Below are 24,164 nucleotides of genomic sequence, written 5' to 3'. Positions count from 1 at the left end.
TCATTTCCTTATTTGAAGACACGATCGATTTCACTCCAAGAGTGAACTTCCTACACTCAATTTCACTCACCAAACGAAATGAATGTACATATTATATTACATGCGTTGACAAAAATTGTACACGGTCCATACGTACATAAAATGTAACCCCTATGTGGCGCGTATGACTGCGCATGCGTGCGACTCGATGTATCGCGCATGCGCATTGTTTTACCCGTCGTGTCTCTTCGCAATCGTTTTCATCGATCGACGCGACAGATTTTCACTAGGAAGAAAAAACATTTTTCTTACACATCATACATATATATATATATGTCACGTCGCCTGAAATGGTCCGCGCGATGTCCTTCATTGTCTGGCCGTCAAGGCCCAAGCACCATTAGACAGACCCTCAATAAACCTAAGGCCCCACCATAAACCGAATCTTATTAGCTTGCAGGAACCTTTAATTCTGCAAGTATCTTCGGTTTATAGTTGGTACTTAAAACAGTCCTTTGGTCTATTGCACGTTCTTACAAATTACGGAGAAAGCAGGTAGTTACCTAATGGGAAAAACGAATAGTTGTCCAACGGAAAAGTTGGTTTTTTCCACAAACAATGTCGCCCATGAGCCACGTTGGCAGGAGGCTTCTTCCTCCTATCTTCATTTCTAACGTTGGTCATAACCAATCGGCATCGTTACCCTCACTTTCCTGACGAAAAGTGTGAGAACGAATCCACGTTCTTCGTTCAAAGGGCACACCCTTACCGACCTTTCCTCCGTAACTTCACAAGAACGAACTTTACTGTTCTCATAACTACAGAGCAGTTAATTCAACTCTCTACTGGTTCTCGGGACTACAGAACAGTCAACTTGTGCTCTAAGGCAATCTATCAACAGAACAGTCAAGTAACAGTCTAAATCAGCTAGAGTCAGAGGCCAGTCTAAGGAACAGCAGGAATCTACAAGTCAAGAACAGTCATCATCATCGTCATCACGAAAGCAGTCTTAGGTCGTACTCGTTCGTAGTTGTCATATCAAATACTCAATCTTGTATCACACTGAAATTGTTGGATAAGTCAAAATATATAGTAACCTGTTAATAACAGCGTTCTATTCGATCAACTACCCTTATTATCCCACAAGAAATAAGGGATCGAACGATTCGTGGCGTCGATTAGTCAAACCGTAACGGGAATTTACGACTCCCGTTGGCGCGTTTCTTCGAGATCGCGTCTCCCCACGAACGTGCAAAAGTTCAATATATATCTTCTCCTTTTTTGTACTTCATACTTGAAAAATTTCACGCACAGAAAATTCATTCATCTATCGTATGATTCCACCTTATGGAAAAAATCGACGAATAAATGGCAAATAAATAATCGCAGATTCATGAAGTCTGAACAAATTGCCTCCCTTATCCAATTCTTCTCTTTTTGCTTTGCTACCTTTCTTCACACAAACATTTTTACACCTTTTGCTCACTAACCGGTAAGCGAAAGACAAAAAATATAGATGTTCACGCATGCTCCGTGAGATTGCATAAATTCGATGCTAAAAAATATGCACGTGACAAAAAACATAAGAATTATCATTAACTTTGTTGACCAAGATGCTTGGTCGAATAATTTCGCAAGTCAGCGCCTCTGTCGGTCAGAAGGATAATAACACGGGTGTTTAACGGTCACTTTAACGGGTCGCGTGTGAATTAAAATTGGTGCTATTCGCCAACTATTAGCGAAGATGAATGACGCGATTGCCGATGGACCACGAGATACTGCATCGTCATCGTGTGTCATCATATGTCACAACAACGAGTTGCCAGTGAATAAACTGGCTCGCTCGCAAATTGCAATATTATCTCTCTACCAAATGATGTGACTCGAGAATAAGAAATGTCAATGTTACATATTGTTGCACATTGTTCAGTGGGGTTCCTATTCTGGTAGCAATTACCAGAGTACATGTTTAAATAATTCCAGGAATTATTTCAACGATAGTAGCGCGAACGATTTAAATTCCTAGTTAATTTACCGTAATGCTGATTGCCTTTGGTATAACATATTAGCAACAGCGAGTGGAAACTAACTCACGCAAGACTGACGTTGATTATTATTGAAAGCGTTAATGCCAAAACTGATACCGGCATGATGGAATGCGTTGGGTGCAAAACCACACCTAAGTAGCGTTCGATAGGTAATAGGAGCGGGCAAGCTATTTTGTGTATCCTGCCGTGCCCTGTCCGGTCGATATGATTCAATCATCAATCAGATAGCATTATGCTCGCGTCTTAATGAGCGGTTAGGGGCCCGCTTCTCGAATCTCACTTTCATCGACGCAACACTTGCGTAATTCTATTTACTCTAGATTATCTACCACGCGTAACAATCTACGATCAACTGTTTAACATACACGTACAAGAAAAAAAAGAAAAGAAAATAGGTCTCTTTACTTTGCTATATTTTCAAACTGGACTCGAAAACCTCGAACCAGAAATGCATTAATCTGGTTGGCAATGCATTCCTTTTCAATCCATTAATCTTAATTTTTAACTTGCAGCGTTTACTACTCCTATAGACGTAGAGTAATTCGTTCGATAAAAAGTTATCGACCAGGCATCGAAAATTGTTGGTTCTTTTTTTACCGACGTATTTCCAATGTGAACTTCTTGCGAGATCGTCGGTAAACCGAAGGAGGAAGGAAGGGAAGAACGAAACACGCGAGGGATTCGTCGCAGCGCGATTTGACGCGGCACGGCTCGTTGAACGCGATTGCCGAAGCGGTGGGAAATAAAACGCGGAAAAAACGCGAACAACTTGCACGCGCGACGAAGACTGCTCGCAAAAGCAAGCGGTTGAACGAAGAAACCACTCGCGAAGGTGGTGGTAAGTCGTTTTGTGTCTGCAGCCCGTCTAAATATACACGGTCCTCTCCTCGGCAATGCAGCCTTTCTTGTACGAGAGAGAAAAAGAGAGAGGAAGAGAGTCAGTAACAACTGACTATCTTAGCTCTTAGAGAAATCGGTTCTGTGAGGATGAAAAAGCGAAAATTACTGACTGCAACGCGCAACCGAGAGATCTACATGCGAATCTAGCAAAAGCTTCGATATTACCAGCCGATTCGGGGTGCAACAAGCGTTCGATTACCGCGTGAGAAATCCATCCAGTTTTCAAGCTTAGGAGACGCGTGCACGGATCGCGGAGACGGATTTCTTAAAATAAACAAGCGCGAGATATCGTGTTTCCGAAGTATTCGGGCAAGTCAAAACATCGCGCGACACTTGTATTTATCATATCGCCGCTCTCTTGCAAACAACCTCACTTTCTATAGCAAACAATTCGCTTCGCGATTCGTGCGTTGCAATGACAACTCAATGAATCGGTATACTTGCACTATATCAGTTTCTTTTTTTTTTTTCTTAATTAGATAACCTATATAAGCAGAATCATTGAAATCATATCAACTATTTTTTTTTTAAATTCTACATGACATGTAATTCATATAATTTTTATTGTGTTCAGACGAAAAAAATGACGAATATTCTTCGAACATTAGCAAATACATGTGCAAAAGTTGATACCAAAAAATTTCAGACTTTCTTTGAAAAAGATCCTCCAAAATACCTAACTCGTATTATCTCCAACTTAAATAAATAATATGTTTATCGCAAAACGTCAAACAATCGCATCCCACTTAGTTGAGATTTTAGTGCCAAATTTATTAGCAACGTTACAATTCGTAAGTGTACAAATTCGGTTCCGCTATTCTGATTTAAACTGCAACTTTGACTCGGGCAAGTTATTTTGGATTATACGAAAAGCGAACTATTTTCTCAGCAGCAACAGTTGCACGGAATCACGAGTCTTCATCCGGAGGAGGCGTCTCTTTTATTTTCACACTTCTTCAAAGGGTTCACGTGCCGGTACCGAATGCAAAGAGAAACCTATTCATAAATCGAGAGGCACGTCCCGGCAAAACACACGTGACTCGACGTATGATCCTTTGAGGTGTGCTGAGTCTCGCGCATTCCTCCCTATATAAATTCTTCGACTCGAGCCAAGCGAATATATGTAGATGTCTATATATTTGTCATGCGATTAACCGCGCGATGTGGAATAGCGTGATTAACACTAGCTACCACATGAGCTCTGATACGCACTACGGGGAAAGACAAACGAATCCGTTGAAAGTAGAAACCATGCATTCAGTTTCCTATCTCCCGCGTTAATTGCTCCATGCCTCGATGCAATATTTTTCAATGATTAACTATTAATTATTATTTTTTAATTATTTCATTGCAAAATTGTAATGAATACACTAAATTTAGTAAAATTTTATTGTATTAAATCTAGGTACTATAACAAATTATAACACGTACTTTTGCTTTTAATTGTTTTTGATATTTAGGTTAGAATTTAATTACGATAAAACGAAAGTAAAAATATGACGTGGTAAATTGATTAAGGCTTGTGAAATAATGTAGCAAATATTTTAATTAGTCTGGCCAGACTTCTGAATACTGAATATAATATGAATACAACAGTGTGGTAATTACAAATACTTTAAATTTCATTGACATCTTGATAAAATCAATTTAATTGATACGGAGCCGATTTTACAAAGTTAAAACAAAGTAAGATAGAATCTAAATGACGTATTACATAATTCAAGGATGTAATATTCCAATGGTATGAAGTATCCAAATATTTATACACGTGCCAATCTAGCAAAATAAAAAATTGTGGTGGAACAGAAACGGCGAGAAATACGAATAGGTTAAAATTCGATATTAATTTTAAAACTGAAAGAGACGTGTGATTTACATCAATGGCGAGAACAAAAATAAAAGCCGTGACAGCCATCGAGTTAAAGTGACCGTTGAGCGAAGTGGAAGAGAGAGACGGAGTGCGTTCAACGCGAAACCATTCTAGAATGTGTAGTGTACGTCACATCGGTAAAAATGAAATACGGTACCGAGAATATCGTGGAGCAAAAAATATCCCAGACGCGTCGCTAGACGAATCAAGTGACCGCCCATGCATTTCACGCGACCTTTATTCCAACTCAACTGGACGGAAAGAGATGGATAGATAAAAAGAGAGGAAGAGAGGGGGAAACATCGAGAAAAGAGACACATGCCATCGTGTCTCGATGGTGTAATATGAGAAAACACGTATTCGTTGGTCAAGTGATTTCGAGAATTAAAAATACGTTCGAGCTTTCGTAAGGAGGTCGATATATCAAGGACAAGCCGTACCCTGTTTATTCGATTGCGCTCTATTATTGGATTTGAATTCGACCGACAATAGGATCGAAACGAACCTAATAGAATTTACATCGTAGTCGCCGCTGATGCGCTGATGCGTGTACGCCATCGAGAACGTCACTGTGGTTAGGAGATTAGATGCCGAGGGCGCGCTGGACTGAAGAGGAACGGCCGTCCCGCAAATAATCTTTGACGTAACAAATTGAAAATTGGATTACCGCGTACCTCACGTCCTGTCGCAAACTGGCTTTACCTATAGCATGTTATATACGGACATATTTCGATAAACTATTCAAAATGATTATAGGATATAGCTAATCATTTAATAATTAAATTGTATAAAGAGATTATAATACATATGGACGATAGGCCACATTTAATAACAATTATTATTTGAAAAATATGAAAAAATGAATTGCCAATATTTAAACGAATTCAAAATGAATTGACAATATCGCATGAAATACACGAATATCACAGGTCATGGAATGGCACCCAATGTCAGCCACGAAAACATTGTCGACCTTGAAGTCTCGATAAATACAGCGTAAAAAAAGCATTGCACTAACCAAACTGTTTGGTCTTTCAATAGAAAAAACAATTACTAGTGTGTATTTCACACTATCCGAAGGGAGATTTTTGGTTAGCCATCGATGTTACACGTTTCAGTGTATATATCAATTCACACATGGCGCGACTTGGGTGGACCATAAATCACTACGTATGTATATAAATTCCTAACCTCGCGCGACTGCCGCTGATTTGCGTCAATCAACGTCAATGAAAAATGAGGTGATCCACAGCTAAAATTGTGGAGCCTACGTGACGCTCGATTTCTCAATTAAAATTCGATTCAGATGTAATGCATGCGTTGATAATTGGTTGTTATGCAAACCTCGAGATGCAAGGTGACAACAGGACAAGGTATTGAGTTTCGAGCTTCGAGTCTCGACTCGGGTCTGATAATAAATAGAGACTGCGGATTTTGATGCATTTATAGAAAATTTGAAAATACAAAAATGCTTTCTACAATACTTAACAGATAAAACGATTTTCTACGTAATTTCTACATATTTTCTTAATTACGTATATTGTTTACAATGTGAATTTGTATAAAAATCTGCGGTCTACTAATAAGGAATTGAGATAAATGTGAGACACGCACGAGATTCGTATCGAAATCATGTTTCGCGTGAACGAGGAACGGGTGTTGTCGTATGAAATAAAAAGTTTGACGGTGAAGGGACTATTACTGGAGACTCTTGACACGCGAGAGCGCGCGTCCATCTCGACAATACAATGTATCGTCACTCGTCACAGTTTTTCTACCACCACGCCTCTCTTCCCCGTACAAGGGCAAACTACTCGCTTTACGAAGGTGGTAGGCCTTGGTCTAACCGCGGGTCGACGAATAGCAAAGTCCCTACCCAAACGATAGCGAGTCGTCGGATGCACACGTCCGCTAAAAGTCAGCAACGCCGGAGGCAGTCGGACGCGATACTCGCGATTTACCTACTTTAAAAGCGTACATCGGCTCGCTAAATTTCTTTACTGCACAACGGCCACGTTGTCCTCGTGGCTGCGGCCAATTAGCCGCGAAACGTGTAGCGAGAATCGCGGTGAGTGTGCAGCCACTTCGAGAGGGTCCGACCAATGAGGAGAGAAAAGGATAGAAAAAGAGAAGAGGAGATTACGCCGCACGTGAATAAGATCCATTTACGCGAGACCTTAGGGAATCTTTAACCATGCATTCAGTTATTCCCTCGTCTTATGAAGTTCGAAAGAAGTTGGAGAGGGGTCGATACATCTGTCACGTACCCTAATCTCTTCGCGTAGAATCATATATTTTTATAAATCTAGTTATTCAAATTGGCTGTAATTATATTTAGAGGAACTATGAGATAAGTTCTGTTTGCGAGAATTAATTGAAATAATCTTTAAGAACGCATCTATGTATTACCTTGTCTCGTGAAATTCGAAAAAAGGAAGCCATGCGTCTGTTGTGCACTTCAACCTCTCCGCGCGTAATCATATGTTTCTATGATTCTATAAAACTTACTTAGGTTACTAATAATTTTTATATTTATTCTATGTAGAGGAATCATAAAATAAATTCTACCACGAGAATCGATTGAAATAACACAAAGAAACTGTTCTCCCGGAAGTCGTTCGGTAGGACACCGAGTACCAAACACGGTTTCTCGGTAAACACGCCGGTAGATTTCAAGGTGACCTTCGTTTCCTTTTCTTCGCTGGAATGTCGGGATTTTTTGTGTCTCGAGTGCAATAACAGTCGTCGAGACGAGCTAGACAGGCTATACGGCGAGTTGTTATCAAGGTTGTGCATGAGAGCTCGTAAATCGATTTGTAAATTAACGATGCTGTCCGTAATGACACATAATGCCGACAGTTTCGTGCACGCACCAAATACAAACATCCATTGGCGTATTAACGACCCGTCGAACGCGTACCCGACTTCCGGAGAACAGCAAGAACGACAGACACGCGTACCTAACGTTTCAATAACCTCGGACAGGGGAAAAAAAGCCTAACCTACCGACGTCGCGATCTCCGTACGTGTTTCGACCTCACGCCGAGTTCCGACCTTTTCCGCGTCGACCGCTCGTTTCGCCTTAATTATCCATTTCTCCCGTTTGCTTAGTCCCGATAAATTCTCGATCAACAACCCTCACCAGCGCCCCGGGCGGCATTCAGGCAGGTCCTACTCTCTAGAGTCGGCGAGATGTTCTTCCATCTCTCTCCTTTTCGCTACGATCCTGTCGCGTATCTGGAATGCTCGTGTGAGGTCGCAGCGAGCGCATTAAGCCGCGTCCGTGCATGAAACCCATCGTCGTCGTCCGGCGTCGCCAAGCCGGCAATAAAGACTAATTGAGATTAGCGCCGGCCGTGCTACGTTAAGCAGGTGGCCGCAGGGGAAAAAGAAAGCGGAGGAAAAGAGGAAGTACATGTAGACATAGAATGTAGCCAATCAAGTTCGATACTGTGGTTCGCATATAGCGGGCTGAAAATTATAGTGGTGCAAGTCAAGTATAGTCACACACGTATTTCAATTTTGCAAGTATCATGCCCTTAGTCTCATAGTTAATTATGCTGCGATCCCTCTCTCTTTTTCTCTCTCTCTCTCTCTGATACATTCTCGTGACTTGAAGAAATACAATGAATTTCTTGTAATAATAAATATAGAACACTATTTTATGATTTTAGATAACTATATATCTAAAGGATAATGGACACGGAAGGTTTCAATGAGCGACTTAATTTATACAAATACACCATCTGCAAATCGAGTAACTTACGTTCACAAGAAATTGATACGATTTAAAATAAGGAAATGAGGAAGATGATTACCTTGACTAATTAAAATAAAGAGATTAACGACACAGGGGTATGGTTAGTAGTAGCGATTCGAATGCCATCTATGTACTGTTTTGATGATATTTTACATTCTGTATTTAACAGAATAACGTCATTGTGTCCAAGAAATATATTTTTCCCTGCTACTCAGCTATACCGGAAAGAAGATATACAATAGGAAATTTGAACGAAAGATTCATGCATCTCCACTGACCTGCCACCTTGTCCACGTGTTAAAGGACCAACCTTTTCACAGTTTATTTTTCAAACAGTTTTCCTAACACCTAATCGCCGTAAAGTTTGCACCAAGGTCCAAATATAAAGAGATAAGCGTCTGCTACCGAATTATTTCTACTCGCGTGTCCAAAAACGGCTGGCAACCCATACAGAAATTATCAGGGTCGACAGGTAGTCGTGTACTTAGCCTTGCGGCCACCAGAAATCAATCAAGGCAGGTCAGGCAGGTACATACAGGTGTGTAACAGCTGAGTCCCCATGGTCTTGGAATTTCTCATCTTATTCTACCAATTGGGACCGACAACAGTATTTACAGCTAGTCCAGTTTTATTTCCTTCTCTTCTAAACGGTCGAAACGTGCTTCCAAGACATTTTCTTCTACCGCCTGCATCCATACGATTACTTTGTACTGTTATCTTAATTGCGTCTGAGATTTAAAGGAAACTAAACCTAAAGACAAACGCTATTTATGGTTGAAGCTTCCTGTACGGATTTTCTCCGCGATACGTTGCCCTTCGGCGACGGAAATCGACTGGATTTTCGTGGAAGACAAACTCTATTACCATGTATTTCACGCACATATCGCTAGTATCGCAAAATCAATTGGAAGAGTAGGCGAAATCCCCTATAATTCATATCTAAATAAACATATTAAGAGGAATAAAATCACTATGGCTATAATAAACAACAGAGTATATAAGTATGGATTATGGAACATTTAAATTTGGAAAAAGGAATAATTGAAGAGTAATTTCTAAAATGGAATACATAGCATAATTATATCGTTTCAATAGATTCCAATGGTGACAAAAGAAACTGTAATAACCCAATATTCTTTATAAAAATTACTACATTTCTGAACATACGGTCCTGTTGTTACACTCGCAATTCGATTAAAATCGAATCCTCGAGCGAATGCGCGCGCAGTAACATTCCATTACGATCGAATATCGCAACGTAGAGGTTAAGTCAGATTTATACAAAACCAAGGCGCCTAAGATACACGCTATGCTGGTGGTAATGATCGGTTAATTTGCTCCACGACGAGATATCGTTGCTCCCGTTTTTATTGTTGTCACGATAACCGAATAAAGTGCTGCAATGTGATGTCACTGGCGATAAAGCGGTATCTAGAGGTACTCGATTGTCTCGTTCCCGTCGCCTCGGTTCTTGCGATACATAAAATCGACGGTTTTCGCGTTCTATTTAGACCAAGCGATGAAATACAGTTTTCGAGGTGGCGGATTCTATACGGTGTACGGGCAACGTAGCTAGATAAGGCAGTAGCCGCGGAACAGGTACGAAACGAGAGTAACAGAGCCTTTAGAAGGCACGACAAGGATAGAAACAGGACAGAAAGAGAGGCTGCAGACGATACTGGACACTGCTAGATCCTTATAAAGGAGAAGAACGAACCACTTAGATCTCTCTTTGCGACGATCCACGGGCTAACGCGACTGGATACCAAGTTTCGTGTTGTAGATCGCGTTAAGCTGTGTACAGAACGGCGGAATGAAAGTTGTCCAACTATGCTTGTCGATATCACTCGATGAAATTTATTTTTAAAAGAAATATATGAATCTGAAATCATATTTTTAATAAACATAGAAAAATGATTTTTATTTCTGTAATTTTATAAATATCATACATAGTAATTTTACTGATAATATTTAGACGTAAGATAAAGATATAGATGAAAATCAAGTTTTATTTTTAATAATTAGAGATAACAACTTCTCTATTATTCTTGTAGATATTCTATATTATTTTCATAAGAAAACTTAGAATGTTGTAATCATACTTATAAATAAGTAATAATACTTATAAATCATACGTATAAATAATACTTATAAATAAGTATGTTTTAGGAAAAAGGGATTATGAATCATTAGCGTTACTCGTTTTTAGAATCTGATTGCCTCTCGAACTTGCTGATATAGACTTCACGTAGGAAGTCTATTTATCGTGTATACATACTGGCTTTGTTTCCTTAGAACACTTCGAGAGTCTCCATAGTGTAGCTCAGCTTATTTGACCGTCGTATTCATAGCATAAGTTTCTCAACTTTTGATTATTACGAAATTAACAAGACTATTGCTAATTTTGTACAGACTATAATACGCGCAATTAATTTAAAAATATTATATGGATATTTGATTAAATATTCTTTTACATATCGTGCAAATGAATTATAAATGCAGTACATAGAAATACTTCGAGCTGACCAAGTAAAAATAACCAAAATCATTCTCTATTGCAACAAAGATTTAGCTTCTTTCGTCACAGAAAGACAAAGTAAGAACTTTGGTATTGTCCCTGTCGGTTTATTAAAAATTAACACCACGTATTCACGAGGCGACCTTGTTCTACGTAGATGCTCCTAGCGAAGGCTCGAGAAATACGCTTTACAATCGAAACTGCAAAAACATTGCGCAATTATGCGACAAACACCACGTAATAACAAATAGAATTCCGCAATTGAGCGTGATGTTTCGAATGGTGTGCCTTCGGCAAGCAGCGAACGTCTATAAAGAATCTCACGGACTTCGGTACATTATTCCCGGCATGTGCGTCGTCTTATCGTAATACGAAAGTAAAAGTAAATACAGCATAGTTCGTCGGGCGGATCGTCAAACTAATTTTAATTGAAAAACATCGTATCAATAGGAGCCCCATTTCTAGATAGTTATCGATACGCATAAAGATCTCGAAATGCTTAAGTCAACAAATAGTAAGAATTACGCTAAAATGTTCTTTAAAAACTATTTCTCAATGCTTCCGTCTAAATATACAGATATTATATCAGTTTATAGATTATATACAAATTTTCTTTATACGAAGCAATCAGATACCATAGGATTCTGTTCATCCGAATTCTACTTGAACGCTGGGAGAAGAAATGGGAAATGTTCACTTTTAGTGATTTTATGCGTACATTGTACATACAGTGTGTCTGGTTTGGGTGATTAATGACTAGGATTAATTGAATTAGTAAACATGTATTGTGCTGAAATATCTACGTATGAATGGTAAAACGAAATGTGAAATGAAAAATTGGAAATACCCTCGGTCATACGGTTTTCACTATTTTAGACTGGTATACTATTTTCACTATTTGATGACTACGAACATTTATATCAGTCCATATAATATTTTACCTAAGAAACACGAGGATGGTACCCCGCTGGGGGTAGCCACCAACATGCTAATTTAACCGTTAAAAAATTCCACCAAATGTCCAAATTGGACAAATTGTGAATTTTAATAAATAAATAAAAATATATATATATATAATATTTTTATAAACATAACTAAAATATATTTCATATATCCTTGCATTTTACACGAATTTTTGTACCAATTTTAAACATTCTTTTATGCACTATTGTATTCTATTCATTATACGAGCCGAATTTGTATGGTATTCCACGGTAATGATTTTTGAAAAGGTAGCAGCATGCACGCTCTGGTGTAAAAGATCAGAATGCCAACATTGTCCCCATTTCAGTTGGATCCTGATCATGTATATCGCGAATATCAAAATTCTCTTGTGTTTCGATTCAGATACATGCTTTCCAAACTCTTTTATGATTGTTCGTGGAACGACGTATGCCTTAAAAATAATTTAATTAACGTTGTAGTTAATGGTCTATTACTAAACATAAACAATAGAGCATTAGATCGAACAAAAGAAAATTTCTTGGATATAAGTTATTTTCAAAAATCTTCGTGTTCAACGCTCTATATTCATATTGTCCAATGAAATCGCTTTAGTTACCATCGATATCTAAACGAGATTTTCCCTAGTAACTTGCACACGATTTCTCATACTCTTTCTAACTCTTACGAGTTTCGGGTCAACGTATAGTTCAGAAGTTGTTCAACTCGAACGTAAATCGCTGTCGGTATGTGGGTGCAGTTAAACGGGTTATCGGCTGTTCAGATATATGTGCAATCTGAACGATGGGACAGAAAAGAAAATTACTATATATAGACAGAGCTATGGTTCGATCCGACTTAACCAAGTCGATACACGAAACGCGCTGTCGCAAAAATGTCAATGCGACGAGCACCGTATCATTACCCAAAGTATATGTTTACGTATTCGCGCTATAACCGGCATATTTATGCCTCGTACTTCATATCCACGATGACAAACAACGACGCGATCATCCACCACGCACGCATACTTTTATTACGCATACTTATCTTACTACCATATATTCTAATATGCGTTCGATCGGTATCAGAGTATTTCGTGAATAATAACGCGGAGAAGTACATAAAAGATTCAATATGAAACACGATGATTCGATAATTGTATTTCATTGACACGAGATTATTTAAATAGGACACTAATCAAAATTTCGTTAAATGGCCACAGATGGCAGCTTATCCGATCGGTTATCGAGGAATGTACATTTCCAGAAAATCATCAAATGTAAGTGAGATATGAATAACATTATTAAAACAATTGTTTATCTTACATATCACTGGCCCCGTATACGATCAAACTAATATTAGTAAAATTTCACTAATCGTGAATCGTAAGTTCCCAGTAATAATAAATTCTTTAGTATATTTCATGGTAATGTACGAGTTTTGTACTGGAACAAGTTGAGTGTTATTAGTAAATTTGCCAAATTCCAAATCATTTTAACGTCTCTCTTATTCGACACAATTTGAATTATACAATTATTAATATCATTACTATCGTTGGTAGATTACATATTGTGAAAAAGGATCCTGCTTTTATGCTACAATGAATAAACGTTGAATCGAAGCTTAAATAAATGACAGACGAAAAAGTTTCAAAAACTAGAGAAAAGTTTCAAGAAACGGTCAGTTAACAAAGCAAATTTGTGGCCAGTTAACGCGACACTACTACATATATTGCCCACGCGAAATGCGCAAACAGTGCGCATGCGCAATGAATTTTTATCGGACATCACGCGTCACACATTCAACAGATAGCTAACCCCCTTTCTGCCGATTGGGGAAAACCTGTTTTTCTTCCCACTGGTAAATTTAATTAACTGTTTGATTGGACTTTAGGATTGGATTTTACAAAATAAAATGATATTGTATTCTTCTTTTTTCCCCGCTACTTTTTCGGTGTTCCTTCGTTAAATTGATTACTAGAATCTGAATTCGATACCTCACGGTAACTTGATCGTTATCAAAGGTAAGTATTACGCTACGTAATCTAGAAGCAACTGTAATTAATCCTCGGCTATACAACCGCATTTCCTCGCTCGAAAAATTTTTACTCAAATTGTTTAGTATGTTTTACAACGCAACAAATTGTAATCGAGTCGAATGAAACTCTTTTACTGTAGAAATGTAAATGTAAATAGATAAATCGTTCAAATATTAAGTCTAATAGAACATTTTAACTATGCTCGTGCGCATTAATGCAATAGAACAATTATTAAATCATTGGATGACTATGGATGAAAAATAAATTCAACATAACCTCTTAAGGAAAATGATGCAACTATAGCGAAGTTCTTTTCCCTATTCAATTTGATTATCAAACAGTTTTATATTTCGAGTTATTCCCGAGATATGAAATTTAAACGTAAATTAGAAATTAGGAAAGAAATGAGAAAATTTGAGAAACAATATTCGTCTACATATCAATATAATAATCGGTACGTAATAATAATCGAACAATCGATATATTTAATAACCGAGTTTGTGAAACGATCTAATACCAAAGTATAACAATCGACCGACTGGAATGATTACAGAAAAGTGATACAGAGTGTCTAATGGAATCGAGCCTATCTTCCTTCGGTTCGATGAAATAAGAGCACGCGACAAGTGTGAAAAACGAGCGAACTCGAGACCGAGGTTCATGGTTCCGTCGCGCAGTAGCTTTGCACGGCAACTACAATACACATCCATTAACTTGTTCTTACAACTGGGTCAGTACGAGGTGTTTAAGAATCAGTACATTACTTCCTGCCTGGTTGTTATATCCATGAATAGTCGTCTTTTATTACTTTTTCGAAATACATTTCATTACATTAACATAACGTTTCTTTTTTCTGGCTAGATAGAATTGAATAAGTCTTTATGAATGATGCAACCGGAAGAAAAAAAAAATGCTCGCCGGCAAAAATGCCGGCAAAAGAGAAGACGAATGCGTAACGTGGCGCCGATTCAAAGTAGACAATCGAGAGGAGTTCGATTCCCGCCTTTTTCACGTGACTCTCTCATTACGTAAATGCGGCGGACTGCCGGCCGAGAGCACGATGAAGTCCGGTATTTTCGAGCGTCCCCTAACCTTTAAAGGAAAAGAAACTGCTCGCATTCTGACGAAATCACAACAACCGAAGGCACACCAAGCCAAAACGTATCAGCGTGCACTAAATATCGACATCAAAAAATTTGCAAGAACTCTCTATCTAAGAACTCATCAAACGAAATTAATGAAAATTAATGAAAATCCCTACAGTTACTACAATATATGAAATTATAATTTATAGAGAGAAACATGACAACGCGCGTAACTAGAAGAAAGAGCGAATCAGAAATTGGAAGTTTGAAATGGCGACTTACCGGCGGCACGATGAGGTCTCCTAGCCCAGTCCTCCTCTATCAAAGGCGCCACCCTGCGTGTACGAACAGTCAAGGGGCAAGAAAGAACGACCAGCAAAATCGACAATAAACTACCGTAGAAATGCATCTTTGATAATATCGAAAAAGTCTTGTGATGTCTTTTAGAATCCTTTTCCTCTTTCTCTCTGTCACGCTCACTCTCGCGTATGTCCAATTCACTGTCTCGTCGCTGGCACTCGACACGGGTGCTTCAACGCATATAGCGTGTTCTCCTTCGTCTCTATTCCACCAATACGTTTCTCTCACTCGTATTTTCTATTTCTATCTCTTTTTCACTATACCTATTCCTCACACGTTGTTTGTCTCGTTCTATCCTATCTTGCACGCGTGTGCTCTTTCTCTGTCTGTTCTTCAGAGCCGCGGCCACTGGTCTATTAACGAACGTTCACTGCACAAAACTTTCTGCACTCTCTGTGGCACTGTGTGTTGTATCACATCATCTTCTTCGATTCTTTTCTTTTCTTTTCTTCTCTCTCCTCTCCGAGCGCATATAACGTGTCCACGCGACAACACACCGATGACGATTACAAAGAGTATCGTTCGCGAACAATAACAATACCGATATAATGACACAACGACGGGTTACCACGACAACGTTTATGACGACGGAAGAATCGACGACAATGACGAACCACGACGACGATAGTACGCGTACACAGGTCGCGAACGTGTGCGATAATGATTAGAAACAATCAGCGGCAGACCCAGAGAGAGGCCGTGTGTTAGCCGCAATATTTACTGCAGATAACGCGGCGAGGTATCGTGCACCGTTCGAGACACGTTGAACGAGCGCATCCGACGGCTTAATAGGCTAAGGTACACACGCAGGTTCGTTATTCTTTCTCTCTCTTTATCTATCTTTCCTTTAAGCCAGCTCGAACACCGTCTGGCCGTCTCTTTTTTGCACTATCGCTATTTATTTCTCTCTTTTACCGAGTGCACAGAGAGTTCGTACGACTCTAACTCTCCGGCTGTCCCCCGCCGCTCTTCTCCGTTCCCGTGGTCGTCGCGCGTTCCGTGTTACTGCGCGCGCGTTTTATAAGGCGGTACACAACGAGCGACGAGTTTCGAGACGAGAGGGATACGAAAGAGCGAGACGACCGAGTCGTACCGTGCGCTTGCCACTTCTTCTCTCTCTCTCTTCTTCCTCCCTCTGTCACGATTTTAACCGGCGCACTCTTCCACGCACCTCCGCACCTCACTAACTCTCTTAACCTACGAGCCCCGTGTGCGTTGTCGTCGTCCCTTTCCTCGCGGTTCAACAACGCCGGTATGCGCATCTGATACGGTGGCTCCACACGATTATCCCTTCTGGGATTACCGCGACTTTATCCTAGGTAACCGATTTCCAAAACAAATTTGGATTCATCGGTTTGAAAAAGTACCAACAGAGAAGAGCTGAACACCGTTCTCGATCGTCTTTGACACCGATAAGATTCGCTTAGAATATACACGATTGCCTTGGTTCGACTCGCCGGTTCACACTGTAATCGAAAGTGATCATCGACACCGAATCTCGACGAGGTCCGTGAAACGTTGCATCGCGCCTGCGCTGCGTAGTGGTATACCACCGTCGTATATATCGAATGTAACAAGTCCGACTACGGTCGCACGATTTACAATCAACGACGTTGACACTGAATCCTTTTTGTCTCTCACCCGTTTAGATCTCGGTTTATTTGACCGGCCTCTTTCCACGCGAACCAACAGACCAGCGTGCGTCTGACACGGTCGGCGCGTGACTGCCGTGACTGACTAGTCGATCGTGAGTGACTGACTGGTGGGAAGCTGTTACTCGACTTGCTCTCTACGCCCGTGCCGCCACTGAATCCGATGTATCTGATCATCGGCACCACCGTCTCTCTCTCCTCCGGCTGGCTCGCTCGAAAAAGCTTCTGCTTTCGCGCTTGCGCCACGACGAATCGCTTTTTCGCTTTCGTACACGCGTGTGCACGCGCGCCTCGTCTACCGGTACGTGTGCCACTCCACGTACTTATATACGTGTCTCTATTACACTCTCGAGCGTGCGCGCGCGTGACCGTGTAGGTTGTCCTATACACACGAAAGACGAGACAGGACACGGCTTTGCCCGCGGAAGCGTCGCTCTGTCTGGCGCTTGCACTCGGTATTACCGGCTCGTATCTTCTTCTCTTATAATAGTTTTCAACCACGTGTAGTATACCGTGACCACCAACGAAAGAAAGTAGAAATATCAATCTAATTCACGCTATTTCTTAATTTAGATTCTCGTGAAACAGATCAAGTCAACGGGTATATATAAGTGCGTCAGATTTCGGCAACGATCGTTCCGAGATATCGTTCGCGTTATCTATAAACGAGTGACGAACAGTCGATCTTATCGACGTCTTTTTTCTCAGTCGTCTTCGATCAATCAGTCGTTCGATCACGCGACCATAATACAATTCTCCGAACAATCATTCGCTCGCACTCGCATTCTTTTGTTCACTATTTGTCTTCGATTGCTATCTGTTGTCGCGAAACGCGTACATTTCATGTCCCTTTTCAATAGTGCACGGGCTCGCCGCGAGGGTTCGCGCGTGAATTAAGGGATGATATCCTGTGATGAAAAGCGTATACGGAACTCTCGTCTCGTTTGTGTCGAAGAGGTTACCACCCCGAGATATATTTCGATAAACAGTCGAAACACGATTAGAGCGCAAAGAGACACGTTGCGCCGATGTAGCCAACGATGACAACTGTCCGCAGGCCGGTCGAGTCCGTCGCTTTTATGGGGATAGCCGACCACGCTGCCGCACCGGGACCCGTGCTCGCATCTACGTGTGTGCGTACGCGTTTACGTGCTCGATGTACCGTATATTGTGCAAGTGTGCGCGCGTGCGCTTACATATATTTTCTTTATATATCCCTATATATATGTATGTATGCATGTATGTATATGTATATATATATATATATACATACACACACATATATACACAGATTTCGTATACATAGAGGATACAAAGTGTTCGCGTGGCCACGGTTAGTTTCTTTTCGCCAGAGTGTCGCCGCTCGAGAGGTGCATAGGTGTATATATGTACACGTACATATATACACGTGGAAAGAAACGGCAAAGAGAGGGAGAGAAAAAGAGAAAGAGAAGAACAGGGGTTAAACGGAAAGAACTCGTGTCGTCCGCTCGTGTGATACCTCGATCGCGGTGGGTGTCGCGAATGACTATGCTCTGTCCAAAAGGTGTGCGAGAGTACGCCGCGCGTGTGGGTGCTTCCCCTACCACAGTGCCACCACCACTATCGCGATTTCCACCACCATCGCGCCAGGCTCCCGGCACCACCACCACAGAACCAGTGTGCACCACTGAACGCGGCGGGTATACACCAGTATCAGAGAGTGGCAAGTATGAAACGTAACTTCTTACCGTTTCGTTGTTCATCCACACTTTTTACGTTTTCATAATTATATTTGAAATGTTTCCACCTATACTATTTGTATATTGACTAATATCAAAGAGGTTAGGGTAGATTTTATTCTACCTACATGTAAGTACCACTCGTAGAAGTGGTATACAATTGTATTGTACACAAGGTAATACCTAATTGGGTTTTCCCCAAACCTAAATCCTCCTGTGAGTACGAAAAAAAATATCTCGCGAAGGTTAAACAATTCCGAATGTGGTTACTATTTGGCAGAGAACAACGCGAAAGATAACACTTTTAGAATGAGTGTAAATAAACGCATGCATGCATTGTCTCTCCAACTTATAATTTATTAAATTTATGATCGATTTAATCTAGAAAACAATCTAGAGAGCAGCATGTCCAATGATGTTGAAGCACATCTATATTTTAATGAAATATGTTTAAAGAAATGGAGTTATAAAAATAGACAATTTTTTAAATAAAGTAAAAGAACTGTCGTTTTAGTTCACAGATTTTTTCTCATGCTAGCTGAATCAGCTACACGACCTTTGATTTACGTTCGTTCTTAATACATACTGATGACTATTTTATGCACCAACAACGGCAGACCTGGACACGGATTTGACGTGCGAGGCTCCGTAAAAAAATGGCACATTACGACTTAATTCTGTGCAGTTTTTTTTTTGCAGCAATGATCTAGCGCGATGAAAACAGAGGGCACAGAATGTCGTGATTATTTTGCGAAAGTGTTCAGCAACAAAGAGGAATTCCCAGATAAAGAGATAAGTATCCATGGGAATACATCAATGAGCTGAGCGTAATGTCGTGAATGGAGGCGCGATCGTGGTGGTTTCCATTCGGTTCTCGTTGATTCATGACACGCGTTGAAATGACGTAGACGTTAAATGCGTTCGACGCGCGTACGATGCAAATCCGCACGTACACCCGTCGCATACGTAAAAAAACTGCTAGTTACACATAATCTATATCTACGAATCTTACGTATCAATCAGCAAAGTATAGTTCGCGATTTATTTCAGTGTCATCCCTTGCGGGTACGTCTTACGTTCTCCTTCCCAAAAATTATAATACGGGGCATACCACGATTCGATATGTTGCTCCCCCGAATCTCGCTCGAAATCTAAAAATAGAATGGCGAAGGGTGTTCTCGAAAGGAATACGGTTTCTTTTTCGTCCTTTATTCGGCAGTTCGAACACCAAAGATCGACCGGATACAGATTCGAAACCACCGGCAAGAACGGAGAGAACGAAAGGAGAAAAAAGAAACGAAGGGTAGAGAAAGAGGAAGGAGAAGAAAGGATTCACGGAGGAGTGTTGTATTCTCCACCTCGCCGGGTCTTGTGTTCCACCGACGGGACCAGCAGCGGCAAACTCGTTACGAAATAGTCCCTAAGACGGGGTGACTAATTGCTAAGCGGCTTGTAAAAATTCGCAGGACAGTCTGTCGACATCGTGGCGCGGCCGTCTCATCGTCGCGCCGTTATACTTTTTGCCCATGCACGGTCGACTAGAGAAGAGAACGACTTGTAAGAGGGAGAGGGATCGAGCGATGGGGAAAAGTGGTGGGAACGACAAAGATAGAGAGGGGGCTGCGGTGACGACGGAACGCGAAGGGGGTGTGGTGGGGAGGTGGGGCGCGCAATGGGAGTGGTAGGGGGAACCGGCGAGAGAAGCGTGAGCGTGTGAGGCCTTAAGGTGAGAAAAGAAAAATGGCGAAGAGAGGCCGAGGCTGCGTCGTCTCGCGTTCGAAGGCGAGAGGGGACGACGCTTTCGCAGATTCCACGTGAGATACCTGCGGCATTCTTCGTTCTGCAGCAGGGCATTAAGCCGGATGCACATTCGTCGTGGACGACGCTCGGTGAATTCATTTCCAGGAAAAATATCTTCCGCCACGAAACGAATTTTACGGCAGATTTTGTTCGCGGACAGACCGCCGGAGAGCGGTTTCTTTCTTTCTCTCCCCTGTACTATTTTTCTCCTTCTATCCTTGTTCCTCTTAATGCGTGAAACGGAGGACACGGAGACGCATGATGTTTTTATTATTATTTTTCTTGTCGTTTTTCGTGGACCGCCTCGGAACCAAGCTCCGGCAATAAAACATCTAATCCGACGATAAACCGCGCAGTGATTCTTCCCCGCGACGACGTTTACGCGTCTCTGACACGTTTCGTGCGCGCCGCTGATGCGCACCGAATCGAACGTAATCCCTCGCGCGCTTGCATCTCTTACGTCTGATTGGTTGACACTTGACTTCGGACCATGAGATGATTAAGGAAAAGCTTGCGATTCATACGGGTCGCCTTTATTTCGTAATTTCTTCATTTTCTAATTTCTTTATTTGTATTACAGAAACAAAAAACATAAAAAAATAGAAACAATAGAAAAATTGAAATATGGAACATAGAAAAATTGAAAATCTTCACATTTTCAAAGATACGTATAAAAAAGGATGTTTAAAAAAAATTATTATGTGATACAAGGAAGGATTGTAAAACTGGCAAAGAATTTCCTATTTTGCAAATAATTATCGAAGATGATTCACGAAGAATCGTGTCATTGTCAACAAGAATACTCGAGCTGATTACATCATACACGCATACGAATTAATTTTGTAGCTCTCCATCATATCTTGAATGTTTTTCGGTAGCCACTTCGTTAAATAGACACATTGACTTCGACCCTGATACGATCCTCGAAATAAAGCCGTAAGGTGCAACTAATACTATAAAGATTTATATTCGTCATCTTTACATCTAATCTAATACACTGATGCCTGCATTAAAACCAAAAAGTGCAACATTTAACCTAACCTATGAAAACTTTTATTACTATTTTCTATCTCTACTGTTTCATTCATGATTTACCGTAAAGATTGTTCATTTTAAAATCGAAAGACAACAAGAAAGATACGAAGACAATTTTTGCCAGTATCAGCGGAGAAATTTAACTGTACGATGGAATAAAAATAGTGTGAATTGAAATTCCGATCGAGGTGCAGTCGAAGATCAAAACCACAGATAGCGAGGAGAAAAGACATTCGATGCTGGAGTGCCAGTGGCGCACAAAAGGACACGAAATGATTTATTTCAATGCCCTATCGTGGCCGGCTGAAGCGTATCGCCCACGGTGGCGTTCGAGAGAGGATCATTTGCGCGGGACCACACGCCGAATGAAACAAGAAGAAGTTCAATTACTTCGTGGAATCATCGAAGATTCCTTTGCGGCGTTTTTAATCGAATTCTGGATTCGTCAAATTTTTAGAAGTTAGAATATGAAGGAGCAATTAAAAAAGACAAGTGGACCGGTATTATAGGAAAAGTAATCATAGGGTTGATAAAACGGATAAATATGGAGACGGTACAAGACAAAAACGCGTAATAAAGATAGAAGAGATAAAAAAAAATGATGAGAAAGAGATACAGAGATAAAATGATAAAGAAAAAGAAAAAAGATGAGAGGATGATAAATGAGATCAAACTGAAGAAGATGATAAAAAAATGATAAAATTCACAGGTACAAAATTGACGGAGTGTGGAAAGAAGATGAACAACGACGGAGAAAAAGAACAGACGAAAATGATGAAGATGGGAAGAGAAAAGAAACAGAAAACGAGATAGAAAAAAGATGGAAGAAAGAGAAAAATTGATAGGTGTAAAAGGTTCATCTGACCGACAACTATTCACAGCATACGGCTATGACAAATTTAATAGATTCCTTGGCGGCTTCGGGCGGCCCACGAGAAGAGCCACAAGATGCAACGAGAACAAGAAAAAGGAATGAACGTATAAGAGAGAAGAGTATTTCTATTCAACGCTCGATGAACGGATGTGACGCTTCGTAGTTCGTAGACCCTTCTGCTGTCTGTTCTAACAATGATATCCCTTTTCGTAGCCGGGTACAGAGGAGGACCGAGAAATAAGGTTAAGTCCCGCCGGCGCTCACCTATAACGCGCTGGAGACACACAATGCTCATTGTCAACTCGTCGTGGAATGTGGGGAGCGAGGTATGTATTGTCGGCGCACGCCAAATGTAGATCCCTCTTTTCGACTGGTAACAACATTCACTCTGAGTACTATTTGATCCTTTCCTCTTTTGCCACTGTTATGGCTTATCTTTTTCTATTGTGAATAGGTTATATCAATGCACATCTTTGAAAGCAAAAATGTTTGTGCGTATGATAAACAAATTAATTTTGATAGATTTTTTGTAGATTTTATAGGTTATAGAATTATGAATCATAGAAGTATTTTTATGGATTATATTTGTAACTATACTACTGGACTTCGCAGTTACTTTCCATTTTTGAAGAGTGTCATAAGAAGGTTGAAACAAATGGAAAGAATTATTTTTACAAAATTTTGGAATTGTTTAAGAGGGTGTGTTGAAAGAGAAAGCTTTAAATATTCAATATTAAAGTAAATATCCAAAAGGGAGCATAATATTAATAGACAAAGTTTCACGACATCAATAAGGAGTCTTTACAAAATGGATGAGGCGAAATTAATGTGACATTAATACTCTTGCGCCTTTGCCGAAGACTCAGTAGGCGAGCCAGATCGACTACACCATCGATATTTTATTGGACACTGACTGAGAAGTATAAAACACCATTTAGATTCAATGAACTCTATGTACACGTGAAGCAATGCACGTTTATACATCGAATAAAATGTTTCTGTGAGATTAGCTACGTTACGAAAGCGATCAATTCCAAAGCCTGTTGCTTGTTCCTCCTTTCCAACCTATCCGCCAATGTAATTTCATAAGAAGTATGCTTTATGCATTTTCAAGCGATGTTATGAGTCTTTGAAAATTCCAAACACTATGAAAAGCGGTACGCACGAATGGGAGAAAACAAAATGAACCGGTCAGACCAAGGATACTGTTATACTACTGAACAAATAGAGCACTACTACTATTTCAATTATATTTCATTTACTATTGTAAAATACAAGAATTAATAGTTAGGAAAGTATTTTACATGATGTTTAAAGCATATTTTTAGTGGAAAGTTATTTGGAATTGGAGATTTATATGGCTGATAAATAGTAATTTCTATGTTTTATAGGTTATGGTTTGGACCAAGTTTGGATATACATAAGTAGTTTCAATGACATAGTAAAGTCTCAACGATGATCAAATATCAAAGTTTATATATATTCTCTGGGGAAAAAGACTCCTGAGAAGAGGAATGCCTATAACATCAATTAAGGATAATAGTTTACTTATAATTAATAATAATAAAAAATAATGGGT

At 40.1% G+C, this 24,164-nt stretch overlaps 1 protein-coding gene across 9 annotated transcripts in view; it reads right to left on the bottom strand.

Moving 5' to 3' along the window:
• Positions 1-24,164, bottom strand: part of LOC100650440 (dorsal-ventral patterning protein Sog) — a 100,750-nt gene that overhangs the window by 62,777 nt on the left and 13,809 nt on the right. For 2 of the 9 annotated variants that reach the window (XR_001098827.3, XM_003396325.4), the window contains exon 1: positions 15,426-18,367. The exons of 6 other annotated variants lie outside the window; for them this stretch is intronic. Coding sequence is in view for 2 of the 3 variants with exons in the window: in XM_003396325.4 (XP_003396373.1) it covers positions 15,426-15,552 (127 nt within the window). In the remaining variant the exon portion in view is untranslated. Of the gene's footprint in view, positions 1-15,425; positions 18,372-24,164 lie in introns of those variants that run through there. One more of the 9 variants, XM_048407514.1, reaches the window with a different exon arrangement.

Source organism: Bombus terrestris, chromosome 7, assembly GCF_910591885.1.
Source record: "Bombus terrestris chromosome 7, iyBomTerr1.2, whole genome shotgun sequence".
NCBI classification, from domain to species: Eukaryota; Metazoa; Arthropoda; class Insecta; order Hymenoptera; family Apidae; genus Bombus; species Bombus terrestris.
Note: the sequence above shows the minus strand (reverse complement) of the source record. Positions and strands in the feature narration are given on the sequence as shown.